Genomic DNA, 22,146 nt, shown 5'->3' on the forward strand with positions numbered 1-22,146 from the left:
TCCAACCCCAGCAGTGTGTAGTCAGGTGAGACACAGAGGACCCCAGGAAGCTTAGAAGGGGGCACGTCAACCAGAATAAAACCCTAGAGGGCAAATTTAGGTGTGGAAAGGAATGAGTTGGGAGCTTTGTGGGCACAGGAGTAAAGGAAGCTCATTAATTCACTAGGCTATATAACATTGACCTCTGTCCCTCTCCAACAAGAAGGTAATGGGTTCTAAGTGTTTGGGGGCTTCTGATTCTAGGGAGCGAGGAGTGTGGCACTAAGCTCTTTAAAAGGAAGGGAACATGGGAACGGAGGCAGCTTTGGTGGGGAGGGCAGGCCTCTCATCTCGTGCCAAGGGTGTCAGCATACCCAGGAAGACTCTTCTATTCGACCCGCAGTGAAACGGTCTGTCTTAAGGCTGTTCATTAAAAGCCCAGAGTAAACCTCCAGCCTCTTTTCTCCATTCTCACACCTTACCCACATCCAGTGAGAAATACGGCAGTAGGAACCGCACAAGCCTGCTTCTGACACCGCAGCAGAAATTCCCAGTTAACATGCTTCTCATTCCATCCACCTCACCTCCTGGCCACCACCAAACATCCTGGCTACTTCTCCACCTCACCCCACCCTGAGCTGTGGCCAGTAACAGGAGGTGGTTTGCTAATAACCCAGCTTGAAGGATCGGCAAAGAGGGTTCAAGGTTTTATTCTTGTGTTTGAAGTTTGGGACATTCAGAAAAAATTAAATCCACCAGCTATTTAGTGAGTTGCCTCTATGTGCCAGCACTTCACTAGAAATTCAGGTGGGACTGGGAGTATAAAATATGAGACTAGAATTAGTCCTTGAAGAACTAACAACCTTACAGGGCAGTTGAGATGGACTCGCTCTGTGCAAAGGCCACACCCTGCTCTCCAGTCATCTTTCTCAAACCCACCATGTTCACTCAGGCTTCTGGTTTCTGCACATGCCGTTCTCTCCCCATCCTGGTAAATTCTTCCTCAGAGGTCAATATCTCTGTAAAGCTTTCCCGGCCCAGGCACTAAACATTGGCTCCTTCCTCTGAGTTCCCGAAGCACCTTGCAATCTTTCATTATAGCAACTTTATATGACGCTGTTATAATGCTTTATCTCAAGTACATGGAACACATCTTACTTATCTTTACCCCAGTGCCACAATAGCACCTGGCATCTAAGAGTGTTTTGACAAAGGACTTCCACTTCCTGTCCTCATGGAGCCATGAAGGAGCCAAACTTAATACAAGTAAATGAAATAAGTAATAGCACCTAATGCTTATGGAACATGTGTCCCATAGCCTGCAAACACACCCACTTACCTTTTGACCCACTGCTGCAAAGCTCCTCCTGTTGCTGCCATCTCTACAAATGGCACCTATCTACCAAGCTGCCCAAGCTAGAAACCTGGGAATTACCTCTACTCCTTCAGCTTCACTGGAGAGGACACTCCAGCGACATCGCAAGATGTCGATTCAACACGGGAGGAGACAGATACTGTGTCACTCCCGAGTCGGACTGCACAGCCATTCTCGGCGGTGCAGATAGACTCTTAAGAAGCTACACCATCGTCTCGAGAGACAGACGGCTGCCGCCGACCTCTACTCCTCATTCCCCACATTTAACACATCCCCTAGTTGTTGGCTTTTCCAAAACCCATCTCGAATTCACCTTGCCGCTTTCACCACCACCGTCAATACAAGTCGTCGTGATCCCTGGCGGCAGCCTCCTTGCTTCCATCTTATTGCCAGACGCACCTTAATCCATTCTCCGCCCAGGACATGACCTTCTAAAGTGGGAAATCAGATCATGTCCATCCCAATCCCTACTGGCTACTGTGCATGGTTTCCTAGGGAAAAACCTGACAATCTTGCCAAGGCTGCCAAGGAAGGCCCTGTGCTCTGGCCCTTCCCCCTCCGCTGCCTCCCTCGCCCATCACCGGGCTTTCTCTCAGGTGCTCGGGCCACTACCCACCAGCCAGCCTCAGGGTCTCCACTCAGGCTCCCCTGTCTGAACCCCGCCCCAGGCCTTTCAGGGCCCAGGATAAAGGACCCTCTCGTTGGGCTTCCTTGATAACCAAGCTCTCCCTTCACTAGTGCTTACACAGCTTGTCCTTTCCCATTCACAGAAACCCTATATACTTTTTCCCCTCCACGAGATTGCAAGTTCCACATCTTTGGGGTACCACTGAACATCCAGTTCCCAAATACTCCATGAGAAAAATATCTACACATCAGGCATTCTGCAAGACAACTTACCCTGCATACTATCCTCATTCTATAGATGCTCAGTTACAGAGGAAATGGCAGAGCCAGGATTTGAGCCAAGGTGCCTTCACTCCAAACACTCAACCCCTACACTACTTCCTTGGTCTATGCCATAATCGTACATACAAGTCCCAGGTGGAATTGTAAGACTTCATAAACTCACCCTTTTTAGCTGGGCCTCTTTGAATAAGTAGGAAAGAAAAGTTCCAAATGTCTGATCCTCACCCCCACCCCCCAGCATACTAGTCTCTCAGGAGGCTCCTTCCAGATCAAATCACTCCAGGAAATGTTGCATTGTCTCTCCTTCATGGAAATCCCAAGAGGGAGGTTTTGACAATCCCTGAAGTCAAGAAACACACTGATACCCAACTTAAACTCGGTGTTTTCCTTTGGCCCATATTACTTTAATGAGACACACGTCAGGGAATGCTGAAGTGCAAGTTTTCCCAGTAGAAACAGGGAAGGGGCTAGAGACTAATCTAGTTGCAGTGAAGCTACGTGTAGGGGAACGATGAAAGAAACATGTATATTCAGTCAGCTCATGCAAGGACTTTAAAGTCAGATGTGAACTTAATCCAATGAGCAATGGTCAATCCTATCAGGTTTTATTTTTCCCCCCAATCCTCACCCAAGGACAGTTTTTCATTGCTTTTAGACAGAGGAAGGGACAGGAACATCAATTGGCTGCTATCTCATATGTGCCCTGACCATGGGATCAAACCTGCAACCTCGTTATAAGCCTTGACTGGGAATTGAACCTGCGACCTTTTGGTCTATGGGACGACACTCCCACCAACTGAGCCACACTGGCCAGGGCCATGTCAATTCTGGAGTAGGACTGTGATGAACCACGTCTTGATAGCGGGATAATCACTTTCCTTTATCCACTTCCATGAGGTAGCCAGGAATTCTAAGGTCAGACAGGAAGCTCAGAAGCAATCTGACAAGCTGAGGTATGCTGAATGAGCAAACAGGCTGAAGTGGCTCTGAGGGTGCCATTATATGCAATGTGAATAGTGCTCCCTGGAGTTAACACAAAGTGGCCTCCCTTTCCTGGGCACATCAGCTTCTAATCACAGGCAACTGTTGATGAACCTACCGAGCCAAACTGAGTATAAGCCCTTTGGTTTCAACAGTGCTTATTTCACTTACCCGTTGTATCCTGAAACAATTAATGGCTTAAAACAGCGTTTGTCACAATTCCCTAGGTTGGCAGGACTCAGCTGGATGTTTCTGAGCTTCATGTGGCATCAGCAGGGGTCACCTGGGGGGCTGGGTTCAGCCTGCAGTATAGCATGTGCGTTTTTGGTGCCATTGGCTGCGGCACCTCGGCTCTCCTACATATGCTCTCTCCTACATGGGCCCTCACAAAAGCTCAGTGCAGCTCCAACTTCTGGTTTGGGAACACGTCAGCTGGTTTCCAAAACCAAAAGCAGAGGCTCCCAAAATATTATTTTTGCCACAATTAGTCAAGTCCAGCCCACACTCGATGATCCACACCTTTCTTTTGTGAGATATGGGTGTAGGTTTCTAATAACTTTAAAACAGAGTAAATATAAAGTGAGTTATTCCCAGAATCAAATACCCAGTTAAGAAAGACTGACTTCTTGGAATGAACCTGTCTTGTCAAGGATAAAGGTGTTTATAGCCTGACTGGTGTGGCTCAGTGCTGGCCTGCGAACCAAAAGGTCACTGGTTCAATTCCCAGTCAGAGCACAAGTCTGGGTTGCAGGCCAGGTCCCTGGTTGGGGTTGTGCAAGAGGCAACACATTGATGTTTCTCTCCCTCCTTCTCCCTCTTCCCCTATCTGAAAATAAAAATAATAAAAATAGTCTTTAAAAAAAATAATAAAGGTGTTTATATCTCACACAGAACATCTGAGAGGAGCAATGGAGCCACAGTTGTGCAATAGCATGTTATTTTCTCCACTCCAGGGCACAAATAAACAAACCCCCAAACCCCTAAACAGTGGCAGCATGACCTACACCTGCAGGTGTTACACAAGAGAGAAGACAAACTGACATTTCAGCACAAGGGCATTATTCACCCCTGGGCAGCCCTTTGTTTCCTCCTTAGAAACATTTATTGGCATTTTGTTAAGATACCACAAAGGAAGTGGGCAATTATACTGCCCCCAACAGTAGGAAATAGTCTGGAGAGGCTGTCATGCAAGTTTGTAGCAAAAAGTGCTGATGTAAAACCAGTGGAGATCGGATTCTACAATTCCATGATTCCAGTGCATAGCTAAAGGCAGTTTCTAGAATTCTAGAATTCCTAGCATATATTTAGTTTTCCCTTTCTTTTCATTAACAGGCAAAACGCCTATATAGCATTTTATACATATGTGCACCTGTGAGGCCATAAGAAAACTAATGTTGAGAGCCAGTGAGCCAGGCCTCTCCCCTAGTTATCACTTTCCCTCACCTAATGCACGGTTATTTGAGCCTGCACACACCAAGAACTAGCGTAGGGCCTTGCACGGCGTGAAGGCAGGCAAGAAGCAGTCCTGCTTCCTCACACCAGGGTATCTTATTTCTTAACCCCAGTCCAGGAATAGACCTCAAGGCTCAATTTTTTCAACTATACCTAAATGTGTACAATATGTGCATTTAAAAAAAGATCCAATACTTAGATTCTCAAAAGCAAGGATCATTGCTGCACTTTGCTGCTTGATCTAATGTCATTTGGTTGATCAATTGCTCTTCAAAGGAAGGAAGGAATGTTTATGACTACCCTGGACGTCACTAATGTACATCCAAAAAGCCACTTCCCATGTTTCATATTGCAGAGGGAAACGTGCCCTGTAAGCAAGCAGCAGCCTGTTTTTCTATACTGGCTTTTCATATATAGTCCCAGCCCCGATCTGAACTGGCTTCACATGAACTCCACTTGAGGACATCCCTAACCCCAGCCAGGCAACCTGCCTAGAACTACAGGGACAAACCAAAGCCAAGGACAAGTCAAAAGCATCATCTTGCTATATAAAGGGTACACCATATTGTTAAAAATTACTTAATGACTCATTATTCCCTGGTGAGAAATGGGAAAACCAACACAGAGGCCATCAGATGACTCACTACACCACTGTCAAGTGTGGAATTTGGAATCAGAGAAGCAGGGCTCTCATTCTGCTCCTGCATCTCAGCAGCAAGACCTCTGAGCCCCCAGTTTTCTTACGTGGAAAAGGATAAAATACCCTCCTTAGCCCCTGCCAGGTAGCTCAGTTGGTTACAGCAATATCCCAATAAGCCAAGGTTGCAGTTCAATCCCCTGTCAGGGCACATACAAGAAGCAACCAATGAATGCCCAAATAAGTGGAACAAACAATGTTTTTCCTTTCCTCTAAAAAATCAATTAAAATTACCCACCTTACAGTGGTGGCGTGGTGAGGACTGAAGGAAACCACGTTAAGTTAAGGGACAGTACTTAATTAACAGTTTATTGCTAAGTCAGAAGCAGAGCCAGAATGCGGCACAGCTTTTACTTCTTCATTTAGGTGTCTGGCCCCCACCTGCTGCTTATAGAATCAACTAAAATCAGTTCTTTTGTCTGAAAATGTCTACAAGTTTCATTATTTTTCCCGCAGTGGAAGCCACGAGAAGCATGGGAGCCTGTGGCTGAAGTAAGGGAACCTAACTGGCAGGGGATGACTAATCGGGAAAGAAGCAAGCGAGCTGAGGAAACAAACAGAGGGGAGGGTGTGGGTTCTCAAGTCAGACCAAGATGAGATTTCTGATTTGTTGCGTAACTTCCTGTGTCACCTTGGGCTCCAGGTTTCCTTCCTCAAAACCAGTGTGGATTTCTACTGCATGGGGCCAGCAGGAGGGTCAAGTGAGGCAGTGGAGGTGCCCAGCACAGTGCGAAGCACACAGAAGGCAACCAGCACGTGACTGGGCTCTCCTTCCTCCAGACATCAAGTGCTTTCAAGGAGGGGGTTTCAGGAATTAGATCCAAGAATAACTCCAGGTTTGCTCTTCTAATGAAGCTGAGCTTCTTTTGTGCAGATAAAAACGGGAGTCAGAGGGGAGAGTCTTACTGAAAGTTGACAAGAATGCTCTAACACTGTTCCTGTACCTGTGATTTAAACCAGATAAATCTTCCTTTTACAGTAGATCCTTGAATGACATCGGTTTGTTCAATTTCATTTCAAGGTGAAATATATCACTAGTCTATGGAAACTGGTTTCGTTAAACATCATTTTACTTAAAATCACAGCACCTACTGACGATGTTAAGTAAGAACTTACCATCTTTTTAGGTGAAGAAAGAGGGGGAGGTGGCACTCAGTAGAAGCAGAGGCTGGGACCCAGATGTGCACAAAACTTCAAGTGCCTTGACCTCTCAGCATTCCAGTCTCATGGTCAGTTTTTACCTACTTCAATTTTTTCAAAATGTGAGAGCCTAATTTCCCCTTGATGCAAATATCTAGAACAGGGAGCGTTGGGCACACATCATTCTAAGATAAATGTTAAGGGTCTTTTTATATAACCTTTAGCTTATCTTCATGCCGTCCCTCAACCCCCGTTAAGTGGCACACAGAACTCTACCCTTGCAAAGGAGGGCCCTTAGTTTGCCCACAGGGATAGGTTCTTCTCACCACTACTGACCGTGGTGAGCAAAACCACCCCAAGCAAATACAATTTCCATCCTCCTCCTTTCCATCCTAGAGACGTGCCTGACCTCCCTTTCCCTGCTCTGGGTCAATGCTACAGGAAAACATAGCTACCTTCAGAAATCACGCAACCTCAGAGTCAATGATTAGAGGCGGTACAGCTCACTGCTGGCTAATGGGCTTGGACAGAAGGGATACACACCTGTTTCCACCTTCCCACAAGTATCAATTGTACCTCACTTATCCTAACTTCCTGCAGGTTTCTTTGCCCTTGAAATCAGAGGAAAATAAAACTTAACGAAGAGTGACTAATGCTGACTAGTCCTTGCTCTGCACACCTACTAGTTGGAACCAAAGTGAGGAAGAATTTATTCCACCAACTAGACAAGTTCAGAGTAAGCACACCCTCTACAGAGAGCCTGCATCATAGACGAAAAAATTTCCACAGCCACAAACCACATCCCTCAACAGATAGCTCACTGCTAGGGAAAACAGAGGCCGCGTGCACGTCCTATTAGTAGCAGGTCAGCTGCACCACTTTCACAAAAAATGAGAACTTCTGAGTGAAACAGACTTGAGCAGAGAACATGCTTTATTGAGGAGTAGATATAGAACAGCACATTCTACCACGTGGGGAAGGGTTTGCTTCTGTAAAAGGCCTTTACCCCTGAAGAAAACCCCCCAGTGAAGTTGCTTTTGGATAAATTTTAAGTGACACTGAAACTGGCAGGGAGCTGAACATGCTTAAAATTAGCTCCCCCAACCCACAGTGAATATAAGTAGTGTACAGAGACGACCAGAGAAAGGCACAAATGACCAGAGTCGGGATTGTGGTGAGGGCTCCACATGAAGACAGCAGTGCTGTAGGCGACCGAGTCGGGAAGGGTGACATGTCATACATCAAAAGCTGCCCCAAGATAGCAGGTTATAATGGGCTGGAGCAAAATTAGAGGGAGCATCTCTTCCTTCACTTAAATGCCACCAAAAATAGAAGACCAGAGAATAGGGGGATGGTGGCAAATCCCAAAGAGGAAATGGAGGAGGAGCTCTTGGAAGGGCGTAAGCACTTTAGTCCTGGAGGGAGGGTGAGGCACTGTTGAAAAGAGAAGCAGACCTTCGTGGGGTGGCCCTTCTGCCTCGTTGAGTCATGGGCTGAGATACCTTTCAATCAGTTCCCACTTCTCCAAGGATGTTCAGACAAAATCAGTGCAACTTATGTGGAAGTACAGGTGTGCTACATCAGACTGGTACTGGTGAAAAGGTTTCTGCAGTTAATGAACCAGTTAACATGCAGCATGAAAGGGAGACCTAACTGGAAATTATTTTGGCACCTGCAAACATAAACAGGGGCAGGAAGGAAGGAGGGAAGAAAACATGTACTACTGGGCACTTTCTGGTGAGGCAAAAAGTCCACTCCCTTCCACCAAGACATGGCCCACTGCCCAAGGGTGAACTCAACAAAAAATACAGAATCAACATCTCTTCTCTCCATCTCAGACAGATGACGTGCTATTACCAAGACTAATCCCAGGGTGGGGTTTCCACAGTATTTGGCTCTGGTCATCCTGATACCGATCAAAACAGGTCTTTCCATAAAAATGGAGGCAAATATTTAGTGAGATGATATCCAAAGGGAACAGAACCCTCCCCACACACACACTCAGAAGTGTTACCTCTTCCCTGTCCATCCAGAAAACACATATAAGGAATAATTGGAAAGGTCCCAGCAGTGGCAACTATATTTGGAGGTCTGGTGGACCAGGTGGCAAGAAGCACTATTACAAAGTTTAGAAGACACAACACAACCTCATGGGGCAAAAGAACGTGAGGAGAGATCTGGTGACTGGACAGGCACAGTACCAAACAGAACACGTTGGGTCAGTGCTATGAGGGACCTGCACTCAAGTCTAATATAGATCCCATCAGGGCAACCTCACTGAGGCCGAAACAACAGTTCCTCAGAACCAGCGTCTGCAGTGTACATGAAGGTCGGAGCCAGGACAGTCCTGAGGGGGATGGCCTTCCCAAAGGATACTGTACTTGCCAATCACAAGAGCAACAGAAATGACAGACAGATCCCTAGGGTACGGATTCCTACTGCTGGGGTTCGCTGGCTCAGTTACAGGTCACTTTAAGTGCCCTTGGGAGGGGTCCATTTCAAACAGCTGGGATCCATGGTTTTATTGGAGTTGGATCTCTTGGCCTCTTTGGCTATCCACTCATCAATCAAGTCCTAGAGGAGAAAAATGGGAAAAATTATTATACACATTCAACTAAAATGGCTCGATATATGAATTCCAAAATGATTGTTAGCAAAAAAGGAATCACCAAAGGTTTAATACTATTCTAAGGTGTAAAAAAAAATTACCTTTGACTTACAAATACATTTCTTCCTACTATGCCCTTACTAAGACCTGAAAACCACTATTCATCTTCCCTAATGATACAAGTGAGTCAACTATAAAATAATCTTAAATGTGTTTACATTGAGATGGCATTTCTTAAAGGACTTTAAAACCACTCCCACAAGCATAGATTGGGCAATTTTCTCCAATGTACGAAAATCCTTGAATGACACAAGTGCTGTACAACACCCAGCGGCTTAACTAGAGCTGCTTAACGGGTGTCATCCAAACAAGACAGGAGCTTACCAAAAGCTTTCGATAAGGACAAGGCAGGAGATAAGCCGAGCAGAGGCGTCACTGCACTCTAAAGAAATGAGACCACATAAAAAGGTGGACGGAGTCACACTCCTTTAAGCAGGAAAGTTTACCTTTAAGGTGTTAAGGCCCCACTTTGCTCTTCTAGGGACACATCCAGCAATGAGCAAGCAGCTGACAAAAACTTTACCTGTCTCTTTAAAACTAGGTGTTTTCCTTTCCAATATTTGAGCATCTGAAGGGCTTGCAGAGTGCTGACAATGTCCACAGGATTCACAGCTGTCTCCTGGCTAATTTCTGAAAAAGAAGAGCTACTAAGAACCTGGCCAAAGGGCAGACTCTCTTATGAGGCTCCCCCCTGCCCAATCCCTTACAGGACATCCCAATGAACTCCAAACGGCCGGAGCCTTTGATACTCAACCCAACCTGCTCAGAAAAGTTTAAAAAGCATTCGTTTGACGAATCCAAATAACTACAGAAGATGATTACAAGAAACCACTCTCGGCCCTTACAGAAATCATGGTCAAAGACATACCATTAAATTCTTCTACCTTTGCATAAATATACAGGAATGTTTTAGAAGCTCCTGTATATGTCAAAGGGCTTCAAGTTTTTCTTCATTTCTGAACTTTTATTAAGAATTAAAATATTATTAATAAAACCTTTATAAACAAGAATTAAAATGTTAGCACAACCTGAGATTTGAGAAACCAAATCATAACCAGTCCCAAGAGCCAAGTGCTCTGGAATCCTTAGGCACCATTAAGGGTCTGCAGTGGCCCATATTCAGGTGGCCTTGTTTATATTCAGATAAAACACACAATAGAGCATTACCTTTGCGGGTTACAAAGCGTGAACAGGGCCAAGTGGAAAAGTCGAAATAGTCAGAAGAGATGAACCATTCTAGAGTCAAAAAACCAACCTTTGATAGAAATCTCTTTGCCTTGGAAATTATGCAGGTAACGAAGAAGCACTTCTTTCCAGTAACTGCGGTAGCTTATGAGCCCCAGGTCTGAGAGTGGCCGTTCGGGGGAGCCAACTTTTTCTTCCACTTTGGAAAGCAAATAACCTGCCAGGGAACAAACACACAAGACTTTTTTTTAGCAACACTGTATCTCATCCTAATAGAAAAGAACAATGTGCCAATATCGATTAGGGTTCAGTCAGTTTTATTCATTTAATGGAATACTACGTAGCTATCTTTGTATAAGCAAAAGGGGAAGAATGTGTATTTGCATTTACTATAATAGACATTAAGAAATTCCAGAAGGCTTCAATAGAAACTTTAATAGCAATGGTTATCTGTAGGTGTTTGTTGGGAACAGGGTGGGGAAGTCATTTCATTATATAGCTTTTACTTTTCAAATGCTGAACTTTAAAAACAGGTCATCAGAGCTTCAGGGCTGGTGAACAAGCAGAGATACCTGGAGAACGGTGAGCTTGGAGAGGGCAGGGAAGCTCTACACCCTTTCCTCATACCTTGACTGGTGAATCTCTTCCATTTGAATGTTCATACATTGTATATATCCTTATCATATCCTTCAATAAACTGGTAAAGGACCTGAAGAATTTTTCTGAAGATCTAGTAGTCCTGATATTGCCTTTCTTTATGTAATGCATATCTAATAACCTTAAAAGGTTTTCAATGACAAACCTCTGAAGATGAAGAGCTAAGAGAGAAGATGTGCCATCATCGGTCATTCATGCTTTTTCTTTCAACGCTACAGTCTTTGCAACAAAGTACCAATACATGCCACATGGATGAACCTCAAAAACCTTATGCTATGTGGAAGAAACCACAGATAAGGGCACTGACTATATGCTTCCATTTATATGAAATGTTCAGAATGGGAAAATTCATGGAGACAACAGTAGATTAGTCAAAAACATTGTAATACTATGTCTGATATCACATGGGTACCAGATTTTTTGGGATGTTCACTTCATAAGTTATGTAAATGTCTAATAACTATGTTGTACACCTGAAACTAATATCAACCAACTGTAACTTAAAAAAATTATTTTTAATTACTTTTTAAAAAGTAGATTAGTAGGATGCCTCAAAGTGGGGAGATAGGAAATTAATTATTGCTAGTAAGTATGAGTTTTTGGGGGGGGAGATGAAAATCTAAACCTGGATTGTGAGGATTACTGCACAAGTCTTTAAATGTAGTAAATCACTAAGTTGTACATTTAAAATGCATGGCCATATGATATGTAAATTACACCACAATAAAGCTGCTTTCAAAAAGGAAAAAATAAAGAAGAGATTATCTCAGCACCACCTATGAAATAGTTGGGAGGACCCAAATCTCAAGAACCCTCTAGTTCTAAAATCTAAACATTTACCATTTAATACTATGGGGATACAGTGAGCAAAATTTAATAGTCTGGGAAACTACTGGAAAACTAACCTGCTTTCTCCAACAAATAAACAGCAAAGAAAAAGAGATGGAGCGGGAACCTTCAGATTAAAAATGTTTTACAAGCCAAACCAATCAACTCCAGTATATCAATTCTATATTAATCCAAGTAAAAATAATTATTTCCCTGATGAACAAAATCACAATATCAGGGTAATGTAAATACTGTAATTTATGACATTAAGAACTTTTCTGATGTTTTTTAGGTGTAAAAGACCTTATCTTCTAGAGATATTAAAATAATTGAGGGCGGAAATATAGGTAAAACTAGATTGGCCATAAAATGGTAATCATTAAGGAAGTTTTATTATACTATTATTCTACTTTTGTATATTTCAAAATTTCCACAAAATCAAGTTTATAAAATAGGTGTTACCTATTAGATACACAATATCCCCTCAGAATTCTAATTTTGACTAAAATATGTCAAACAACAATGAACACAATACAGTTGATTCTTATTACTTCTGTCGTTCTGTTCTACAGTCATTGCAAACACTGAATTAGTGAATAATGAACCATCACTCTGAGGGAAATAGGTTCCTGAAAGCCTCTTGTCACATTTTCATCAACCAATCAATATGTACCTTGTTTATGTATTTTTGTTTAACAATACCTTGTTTAATATTTATTGTTCATATAGTAACATTGACTTCATTCATAGCCAACAGCATAATAACCAATCCTGAATGAAGCCTAACACATATTTTCTCTGTAAAGCACTTCAAAGCCTTTAATACAGTATTTCAGCCCTACACATAGGGACCCTTTAAAATAAGCTACAAAAAGCACAAAAATATGAAAAACATGGCACTAAGACGACCATGGAAAGAACACTTGTTTATACTGAGAGCTGAAACAAGGCACCCAGTTTGACCTCTGCTGGAAGTGTGTGGCGACTTATTTTTTGCTGCTGTGCACATATACACAAATAATAGCAAAAGTGCCAAGAGTATTGATTTGGGGGTTACAAATAAAATTCTAGTGAGAAGGCAAATTCCCGAATACTGAAGCCACAATTAATGAGGCCCAAAGCCTTTATCAGTTATCCTGGTTGCCTCCAGAAAAGTCCTTTCAAAACTGAAATCCTAACACCCACAAAGAGATTTGAAGCCTCATGTATACATGTGCTGTTCCTAGGTCTCAAACTAGGAAAAGTCTAACAAGCTTACTTTACTCTCCCCTGTATCTCCTACCACCAGGTACCAGGCTCAAGGTCTTGTTTTCACTGAGTGCTCAGTGTGTATCAGGCCAACTGATGATGTTCAGGTTTTTCCCACTTATTCATTTTATATCAGTATATACCGGCTATAAGCAAAAAATTTAGAGACCACAGGACAAAAGGACAACATTCACATGGTCCCAGCCATGTGGAGCTTAGCAGTTTCACTTACTGAAATCAATGAGCATCTTGCCATAGCCCTGCCTCATGTACTGAGGCATGGTAAGGATACAGGACACATTATAGTTGAGGAATGAGTTCTTCTCCTAAGATCAAGAACAAACAGATAAACAGGTCATGCGGGTTTAAAGCCAAAGGTGTTACCAGTCCCAGATACAAAATAAGGCTCCTTGAAAAGTATCTGGCTAACCAGTCCTGGGAGTGGCTGTCCAGCTCACAGCTGTTACACACCCTTTATGATGGCCAAAGCCATTAATACCATGGTTTCTGCAGCTCTGTGACCTCCAGTCTCATTCTGAGGGGGCTGACTCTGGGTTCTTTATAGTCACAGAGCAGGGCAAAAAGAATTAACTTGCAGCCCTGACTGGTGTGGCTCAATGGTTTGAGCGCTGGCCTGCAAATCAAAGAGTCGCCCCTTCGATTCCCAGTCAGGCCACATGCCTGCATTGCAGGCCAGGTCCCCAGTTGCGGTATGCAAAAGGCAACCACACATTGATGTTTCTCTCCCTCTCTTCCTCCCTCCCTTCCCTCCTCTCTAAAAATAAATAAATAAAATCTTAAAAAAGGCGGGGGGGGGGGGGGATTAGTTTGCAATCTGTCTACAGACCTCTTTAAAAGCAATTTTTCAAAAAGAGGCTGGCCGACTGGAGAAGGGAGGGATCCAAAACAGTAAGCCCCCATTCTGGAAGGAGGTCAAAAACAATCAAATCACATAGTATATGATTCCATTTATACAAAATATTCAGAACAGGCATACTTATAGACAGAAGGGCTGGGAGGAGTTGAGTGAAAATGTGGGGAGTGTTGCTTATAGGTACAGGCTTTCTTACCGAGGTAACGAAAACTGATGTGGTGATTAGCAGCAGTTGCACCGCTCTGTGACTACATTCAAAACCACTGTGCATTTTAAATGAGTGAATTGTACAGTATGGGGATTATATTTCAATACAGCTGTTATATTAAAGTCATAAGCACAATCTGGCCTTGACTCTTTAAAGGCGCTGTGGCAGTATCATTGTAAGAAACCAGCTTAAAAATAAAAAAGGCAAAAAGAATACATTCCTGGTTTTGAGTTAATAACAGAGAAGAGGACTGAGCCAGAAGGGTTGGCTTGACTATAAGATGTGAGCTTGTGGATTAGTAGGCAGGGCACTGGCCAGTAATTAATAGGCAGCTCCAACCCACAATCCAGAAATGAATAAAACAGCTTTTAATAAAGAATGGCACATTTTCATTAAACAATCTTTGATATGGATTTTCTTTTTTTTTTTAAGGGAAAGGCTATCATCATTGTCCAGAACAGTGCATTTTCCTGTCAGTGATTTGAGTCTCCATGAGCCAATATCAATCACCCTGCTCCAACCATTAGCTTCTTAATGTCCAGATCCTGCTGACCTTGGAAAAATAGCCAATCAGGTGACAGCCAGTGTTGTCTGCTTCTGTCATAACATAGAACAGAAAGGGCTCCACATCATAATATAATGTCTTGTGGTCCAGAAAAAGCTTGGCCAGCAGGCACAGGTTTTGGCAGTAGATCTGCAAGCAGAAAAAAGAGTTCACATATAGGCCTGTGATTCCTGAATGTACAAGATAAAGTCCTAAAGTTAAAGATCATATCATTATTGTTAATGAAGCAAAAATTGTGTATTTTGGCCAACAGAAAAATTCTACCTTCTTTACAAGGTGAGACAGACATAAAACAAACTCTTTCTAAAACCTGTCAAGGTACAACACTATGACCCCTTTCTTAGGTCACCACTTTTTACCTTGTTTTTCTTGCCATCCACTTCAAACACGGATATTGAACCTTTGCGGTAAATCTCGTCACCTGGTGGGTGTTTCCACACACACTTAGCCTGCAAGAGAATGGAATTCACATCAGGGAAACAAACCTTCCCCGCCAGATTACTGCTCAAAAGGGGAAAAGAATCGCAGGTCAAATTTAGTCAGCTGAGATGACAAGACTGTTGGATGCACCTGAGAACATGTGGCAAAACAGATTTCTTTTTTAATAAAACAACTTGAGGCTTCTAAATCGCTGTAATATGTTTATATTTTCTAGCAGTTTGGAATAAGCTTTTTGGATTATATTCTGGCATCATTTCAATCCAGGAGATTAAAATCATCTGCTACGTAAAAGCCAGATAAACAAAAATACCCTTGCTTATTAGAAAATGCCTGCAACAACAGGAAATTCTTAAGCAGCTTATTTCAAGCAGCTTAAGAGTTGCTAAGTAAAGATAGGAGTACTTTACTCTCACCTTTACCAGTAACTTCTCTGGTTTCCCCCAAGTGTCCCCTTTATTATGTAAGAAAATAGGAGCAAGTCCTCCTGTGGGGGTGGGGGGTGGGGGAAGGCAAGGCAGTCTGGTTGAGCAACAGGAAGCTGAGACTTGCGTGGGGCCTGCAGCACTGTAGGGGCACTTGGCCACAAGGGGGCATAAGGTACCCCCTCCTTACTTTCAATTGCTAAGAGATTTAAAGCCATTGCTGTAAATTAGTGACTTTCAACCTTTTTCATCTCATGGCACCCAAAACTATATTTTTTGACAACCTGAAAAAAAAAATTAGGTATAAATTTGATTGATTTACCCAAAAATAATAACAATTATCTACCTTTTTTGCACCGAAGTGACTTTTTAAAAAATCAGGTGCCTATACTTCTATTTAAGGATTTCTGGTACAAAGAATTAACTAAGCAGATGCAACATTATGCAATGTGACTAATAAGATGCAACTCTATTATATGACCTATATATTTATGGTTCAAGATAAAGTATTCACAGCAGACAGCTATCGTTGTGTTGGCTGTTCTTTCTTTCTTTCTTTTTTGACAATCTAAGGGAAAAAAAGTCAATGCCCTGACTAGTCAGGTATTTCATGTTTTAAAAAATTCTTGCAATACAATGGTTGAAAATTGCTGCTAATTGTGAATTCTTTAAAGGTTTTATGTGAGTATATTTCAAAAACATAGGCACATACCCAGAACATTTTCTATTAAATTTTATTGTGCCTTTTGATCAACTCTAGAATCATGACCTAATTTGTCATATGTAAATCCAAATCTTAACTGGGATTGCTTCAAGAAAGCTCCACCTATAGTTTGTTCCTATCACCAGCCCTTTAGTCATGTGACTTTTCCCAACAATAGCCAAACTATTTAGCCATACGGCTAAAGAAGGCCCATTTCAGTGATTAAGCCTGAAGCAACAGGAATTAGAAGTATGGACTAAAATAGGTTTTTATTTCCTAAAATTTGGTTTTTGCAATTCATATAATACAGGTCACCCTCAAAAATGCAGAATGTTTACTTGACCCTCAGATTTATCCAGGCCCTTTGTTTCCTCCACCTACTACTACTTCTTGCCCCTTTGGCTGTTTTATTGGTTAGTGCCACTAAATAACCAGAAACAAAAAGGAAGAAAAAGGGCAGAAATGGTAAGCAGTTAACATCAATAAAAACACCGGTCTTACTTTCACAGAGCAAAACCATATTTTAGTTCATCTCCATAGTCTACAATCATGGAGACCAGTCCTTCTGATATCAGCACCTCCCCTCCAGGGCGCTCTATCCTCAGCACAAATAAAGCAGGCCAGAGTGAAGGGCTTCATTCACAGGAGTGGTTTGGGGTCACAACGCTGTAGACCAGTGGTTCTCAACCTGTGGGTCGCGACCCCTTTGGAGGTCGAACAACCATTTCACAGGGGTCGCCTAAGACCATCGGAAAACACATATATAATTACATATTGTTTTTGTGATTAATAACTATGCTTTAATTATGTTCAATTTGTAACTATGAAAATACATCCAGCATATCAGATATTTACATTATGATTCGTAACAGTAGCAAAATTACAGTTATGAAGTAGCAATGAAAATGATTTTATGGTTGGGGGGTCACCACAACATGAGGAACTGTATTAAAGGGTCACAGCATTAGGAAGGTTGAGAACCACTGCTATAGACCGTGTGCTCCAGAGTTGGAAACACAAAAAAGTAGTATTACCAAACTGGGGAGAAGTGTATCAAACAGAAACAAGGGCAAGCCAACGTTACAGAGGTTCAGCATATGAAAATTCTGGAAAATAAAGATGGAAGGAGAAAAGGCACCCTAAAAGGCCATAGAGACTAATAATGTTATGACTAGAAACAAGAAAAAAAAAAAGGTTTCCCTGTCTGAAAGACTCATATCTGTCCCATACTATTTCCCCATCCCTACTCCACGGCAGAAAGTCCCTTTAAGACTTTTCATTCCATAATTAGGGAAAGAAAGGTGGCTTAAAGCTACAAAATATCTAGTAAGCTATCTGTCGACAATAAAACCAAAAAGCATTAAACTTGAGAAGGCACCAAAGGACCCATTCTGTTAATGAAGTCTATTTATTTTCATCTAACCTGGGATACAAAAAAACTAAGGGCAAAGGTAATTCATATACAAAGGAACAAATAGAAAAGAGCAGACAGCAAGAAAAAAGACAGGGAGATGGGTATGACAGGCTGTGGTTCAGGGCCATCAGCTGCTTTAGGTGCCACTCAGCACCAGCCATGCCACAGGCTGTATACGACACCCCAGAAATGTGGCTTTCCATTTCCCATGCCTTCATCCCACTGCTTTTGATCACTGAGAGATGCCTGGATAAATGTTATCCAGATTGATGCCAAAATTTAGAGATCCTATAGCTTATTGCAATCATGGTCATGGAACTCCAGACAACTTACCATGTGTCGGCGGAGTATCGTTTGGCTCTTCATGTATTTTAAACAGAATTCACACATATAGAGACGTCCCAGTCGTGCATATTCTTCAGGATACGGAGAATGATACCAAGTATCAAGCTCATAGCGACCAAAAGCAATTGTTTTAATCATGTTGCTCCCCTCTGTGATTTGGCCTTGCAGCCTTAACTTCTCCTATTGTAGAAAAGAAATCAAAAGTCAAACGAGGTTTAGCATTACAGTTCACACTTGAACAATGTGGTGAATTAGGGGTACAGAGCCCTGCCTCATCCCATGCAGTCAAAAATCAGCACATAACTTTTGACTCCGCCAAAACTTAAATACTCATAGTTTATTGTTTACTGGAAGCTTTATGGATAACATAAACAGTCAATTAATACATATTTCATATGCTATATACTGTATTCTTGCAATAACATAAGCTAGAGAAAAGAAAAAATACAACTGCAATATTTACTGGAAAACATCCACGTTTAAGTGAACCCGTGCAGTTCAAACCCATGTCATTCAAGTCTGAACTATAATCATCTTTGTTTTTTTAAGCTTGTGTGCATGTCACCATGCTAGGCTATGAAAAAAAAGACACATTTGGCTTCTAAACTCATGAGATACCAAAGAGGGCTACATGGGCATGGGTAATCGGGAAGGCTTAGAATAGCTCTCAACAAACAACGGCTTTTCTCTGCTACCTGCAACACTTAGGGTCTCATCTCTCGAACATGACAAGCCTCTGGTAAAATTTGTTTTTATCAGCCTGAACCAAACTGAATTATAAGAGGCAACCTATCACAAATACAAACTCCCCACCTTTACAAAACATTCTAAAACTAAACAGAAAAGATGATCTAGAATGTGCTTTACATATATGTAGAAACTTTTATAAAGCTGTGTAGATCTGCATGACATATATCCACCCTCTCAAGTTAGGTCCTTGAGAAATAATTCTTAGGCATAACCAGGTAGAACACCGAGAAAGGAGAGCGTAGGAAATGTTCCGGTTCCAGAGTATACGTAGAGAAACCAGTAGTAGCAGCCCATCTCAGCCAAGGGAGCTAGCAAGCCCTGATGCCTACAAAACTTTCAACAAGCCTATTCCAGGATTTTAAAAGTATTCAATTCAATACAATCTTTTTTTAAAAAAGAAATTCTCTTTACAGAATTCCTGAATACATTTAATCAATCACAATTTTCATTCAGCAATTTGTTGGGAAAAAAATCCTGTTTATCAAAACTAAATGTTAACGAACTGTAAAGTAAAATCAGAACAGAAAACCAGCTTAATATCTAAAATTTGGATGTGTCAAAGATTCATTCTAAAGTACCTGACAACAGCCCTTCCCATCATTCCTCTCCACTGTTCCTTTTATTCTTTTATAGAGCTGTTTTGGAGGGCTGAGGCAACCCTGCAAAGGGGAGTTCCTGTTTGGGCTAAGAGAACAATAGGGGGTAGGTATCTCCCAGTCTACAGGTTCTCAGAATTGCAAATTACGCTACTGATACAAAGGGGCACCTATTGTTTTATCCAGCTAACCATCCCCAAACAGGTCCTTCCAGGAATTGAGGTGGAAGGAAAAAAATTCGAAGACTCAAGGGAAAGGAGGGGTAATTAATTTTAAATATGAATGGGAAGGGAGACAGTCTCAAATAAGGATGGCTGGGGGAAGGGGAAAAAGATGTATGCAGCAAAGTACATTTAATTCCCATCAAACTGATTGCTAATTATTTTTCTTTGCAGTTCTAAGTGCTCACCACAGTGGTCCTCAACTGGAGGTATTAATACTCACCAAATCCTCCGAAGCCCGGGCTTGTGCTCTTCGGAAAAGATCCAAGTCATACTCGCTAGTCAGGTTTTCCAAAAGAGGTTCCCGGGTATTCCCATAGGTCTGCCTGTGTTCCTAGGAAAATAACAAGAGCATGATTCCCTCCGCTTCTAAGAACATCATCTATTTCATTTCAATCAATGCAAACCAGAGGGCCAAGCTATTTTTTAGAGCCCAGTATATGTCAGGCAATACACTAGGCACTATATGAATTTGGAACAAACATACTATTTATCAGGCAAGTCAATGCCAGAAGACACCCATTACCCACTTTGGTGAAACTGGAAAGGAAATGCTCTTACAACCTCTCCAAAACGGAGTTTCATTCTTCTCTTAACTCTAAATAAGCACCTGAAGGATCAGAATACTATGCCTCCATTTCTCGCTCTAAAAATGTGTACAACAGTACAAATAAGTAAAATATAACAAACCCAAAGGCACTACAGGTTCTTAGAATCCTAAGATCTGTAAGAAACATCGGTGAATACTCCCCATTTAAAAACAATACAAAAAAAAAAATAAATCACTATGCCTAGAGTCTAAGATTTAGACAGAAAGGAAAATCTGCAGGTAGGAACGGGCAGTTGGATGAAACAGTCTCTTATAAATTCTTTCCTTTGACTTGCTACATCATTCCACTGCCCGCCAAAAGCATTGTAATGCTCTCACTTCAGAACTCCAGCCCAAGTGCTTACGAAAAACAGGCTCACCTCTTTGAGAAATATTTTATTAAATACTGAGCAAGAACAGAAGAGAGAAGTCACAGAAAATTAGAAGCATAAAAATAATCCAGTTTTAAATAACTATCAGATCTTACCATGGCAATCACAAGCATCCTTTCACAGGAAAGGAAATCCACAAAGGAACTTCCCTTTTAAACCTTTGATTCTAGCCCTTCCCACTTCATCAGAGACTCCACCTCCCACCCACAGAACAGAAGATAATGGTAGTTAGGAGGAGTGAATGGCCCATGCCGGGAAGAACATTATACATTTCACACATATATTAGCACATAAAGAAACCAATCACCAGTACTTTTACTCCTAGTAAAATTCCTTACTGTTAACATGGGCCTATCTGATGGATATCTTTTTGAATGTGGACTCTGTAATCTTAAGTTTTAGGTTCTAAGTATGTTATTTCTTCTAGTTTCATGAACTTTTTTTTTCTATCACTATAGACTAGTTTTACCTAACTACTCTAAAACTTCTTATAAATGGTAAACTTTATTTTTAAAGTTTAAAAAAAAATACTATCCAGCATTTTCACCAGGAAGGTTGGGTCCAAATAACTTCACTCAAACTCCTGGAAAGCAGATGTCTGTAAGATAAATTTCGGGAGCTTTTACTTCAGACACTCTTTCTACCTGTTTGACTGGGCAAATTACCTCCCTAAATATGTTTCCCATCTATAAAATAGGTGAAACACCATCCAGGTCTCCTACAAAGATTATGGGAGCAACACAACCACAGTGCCTAGCACAAGCACTCAGTAGGTGGTATTATATGTTTCCATATCATTACACCTCTAGCGAATTTGTAGATAAAAACATTTAACAAGACAGAGAGAAGAATACAACCTTGCACCCTATAGCCCAATCAATACCAGAGCCCTTCTGCTACAAACCCAACAGTCTGGTGTGGGTGTTGAGCTACAAATTCACCCTGCAACCCACCACTCATCTCACGCTGGCCCATCTCCATTTATTCATAAGGTCATTTTCAAGAAAGCAATACCAAAAAAGTAAATACATATATAGTTTGGTATATTTTTGTCTTAGTGAAGCCATGCTGACTGCCTAAGCAGTCACAAACCATACTTCTAATAACCTAGTCTGAAGACTTCCAATTCCATGAAACAATCAAAACAAAAACATGCTTCATAAAAGGACTGAGTGATCGATCACATGCCCAAATGTTAACAGTGGTTCATACAGTATCTTGGAGGGTAATCTTTATTGGAATTTTTTGTCCCCATTTTTTTGGTATTTTCAACAGTAAGCATTTGTTAATAGGTTTATAATAAGGCGACTCTTTACTTAAAATTAAATTTATGCAAAAATTTTTGAAGAATTTTTAACAAAATGAGAAAATTAGTTCAAGATATTAAAGTGAAAACAGAATTCAAAGCAGTCCTCATGTAATAACCAAATGATGTAATAAGGCATTGTGTAAAAAGCTAGGATACATCCCAAATGCTTGCTGGGGTTATTTTTAGGCAGTAGGATTA

At 41.5% G+C, this 22,146-nt stretch overlaps 1 protein-coding gene across 3 annotated transcripts in view; it reads right to left on the minus strand.

The window, feature by feature from the left end:
* Positions 1-8,776: 8,776 nt before the first annotated feature.
* KAT7 (lysine acetyltransferase 7) overlaps positions 8,777-22,146 on the minus strand; it is a 29,211-nt gene continuing 15,841 nt past the window's right edge. For 2 of the 3 annotated variants that reach the window (XM_090291717.1, XM_090291716.1), the window contains 8 exons: positions 19,882-19,992; positions 18,080-18,271; positions 15,126-15,215; positions 14,755-14,895; positions 13,352-13,445; positions 10,457-10,603; positions 9,725-9,831; positions 8,777-9,107 (listed from right to left, as the gene is read on the minus strand). In XM_090291717.1, coding sequence (XP_090147843.1) covers positions 9,006-9,107; positions 9,725-9,831; positions 10,457-10,603; positions 13,352-13,445; positions 14,755-14,895; positions 15,126-15,215; positions 18,080-18,271; positions 19,882-19,992 — 984 coding nt within the window. In that variant the 3' untranslated portion in view covers positions 8,777-9,005. The remainder of the gene's footprint in view (positions 9,108-9,724; positions 9,832-10,456; positions 10,604-13,351; positions 13,446-14,754; positions 14,896-15,125; positions 15,216-18,079; positions 18,272-19,881; positions 19,993-22,146) is intronic. The other variant, XM_090291718.1, reaches the window with a different exon arrangement.

Source organism: Furipterus horrens, unplaced genomic scaffold, assembly GCF_987537825.1.
Source record: "Furipterus horrens unplaced genomic scaffold, mFurHor1.1.pri manual_scaffold_11, whole genome shotgun sequence".
NCBI classification, from domain to species: domain Eukaryota; kingdom Metazoa; phylum Chordata; class Mammalia; order Chiroptera; family Furipteridae; genus Furipterus; species Furipterus horrens.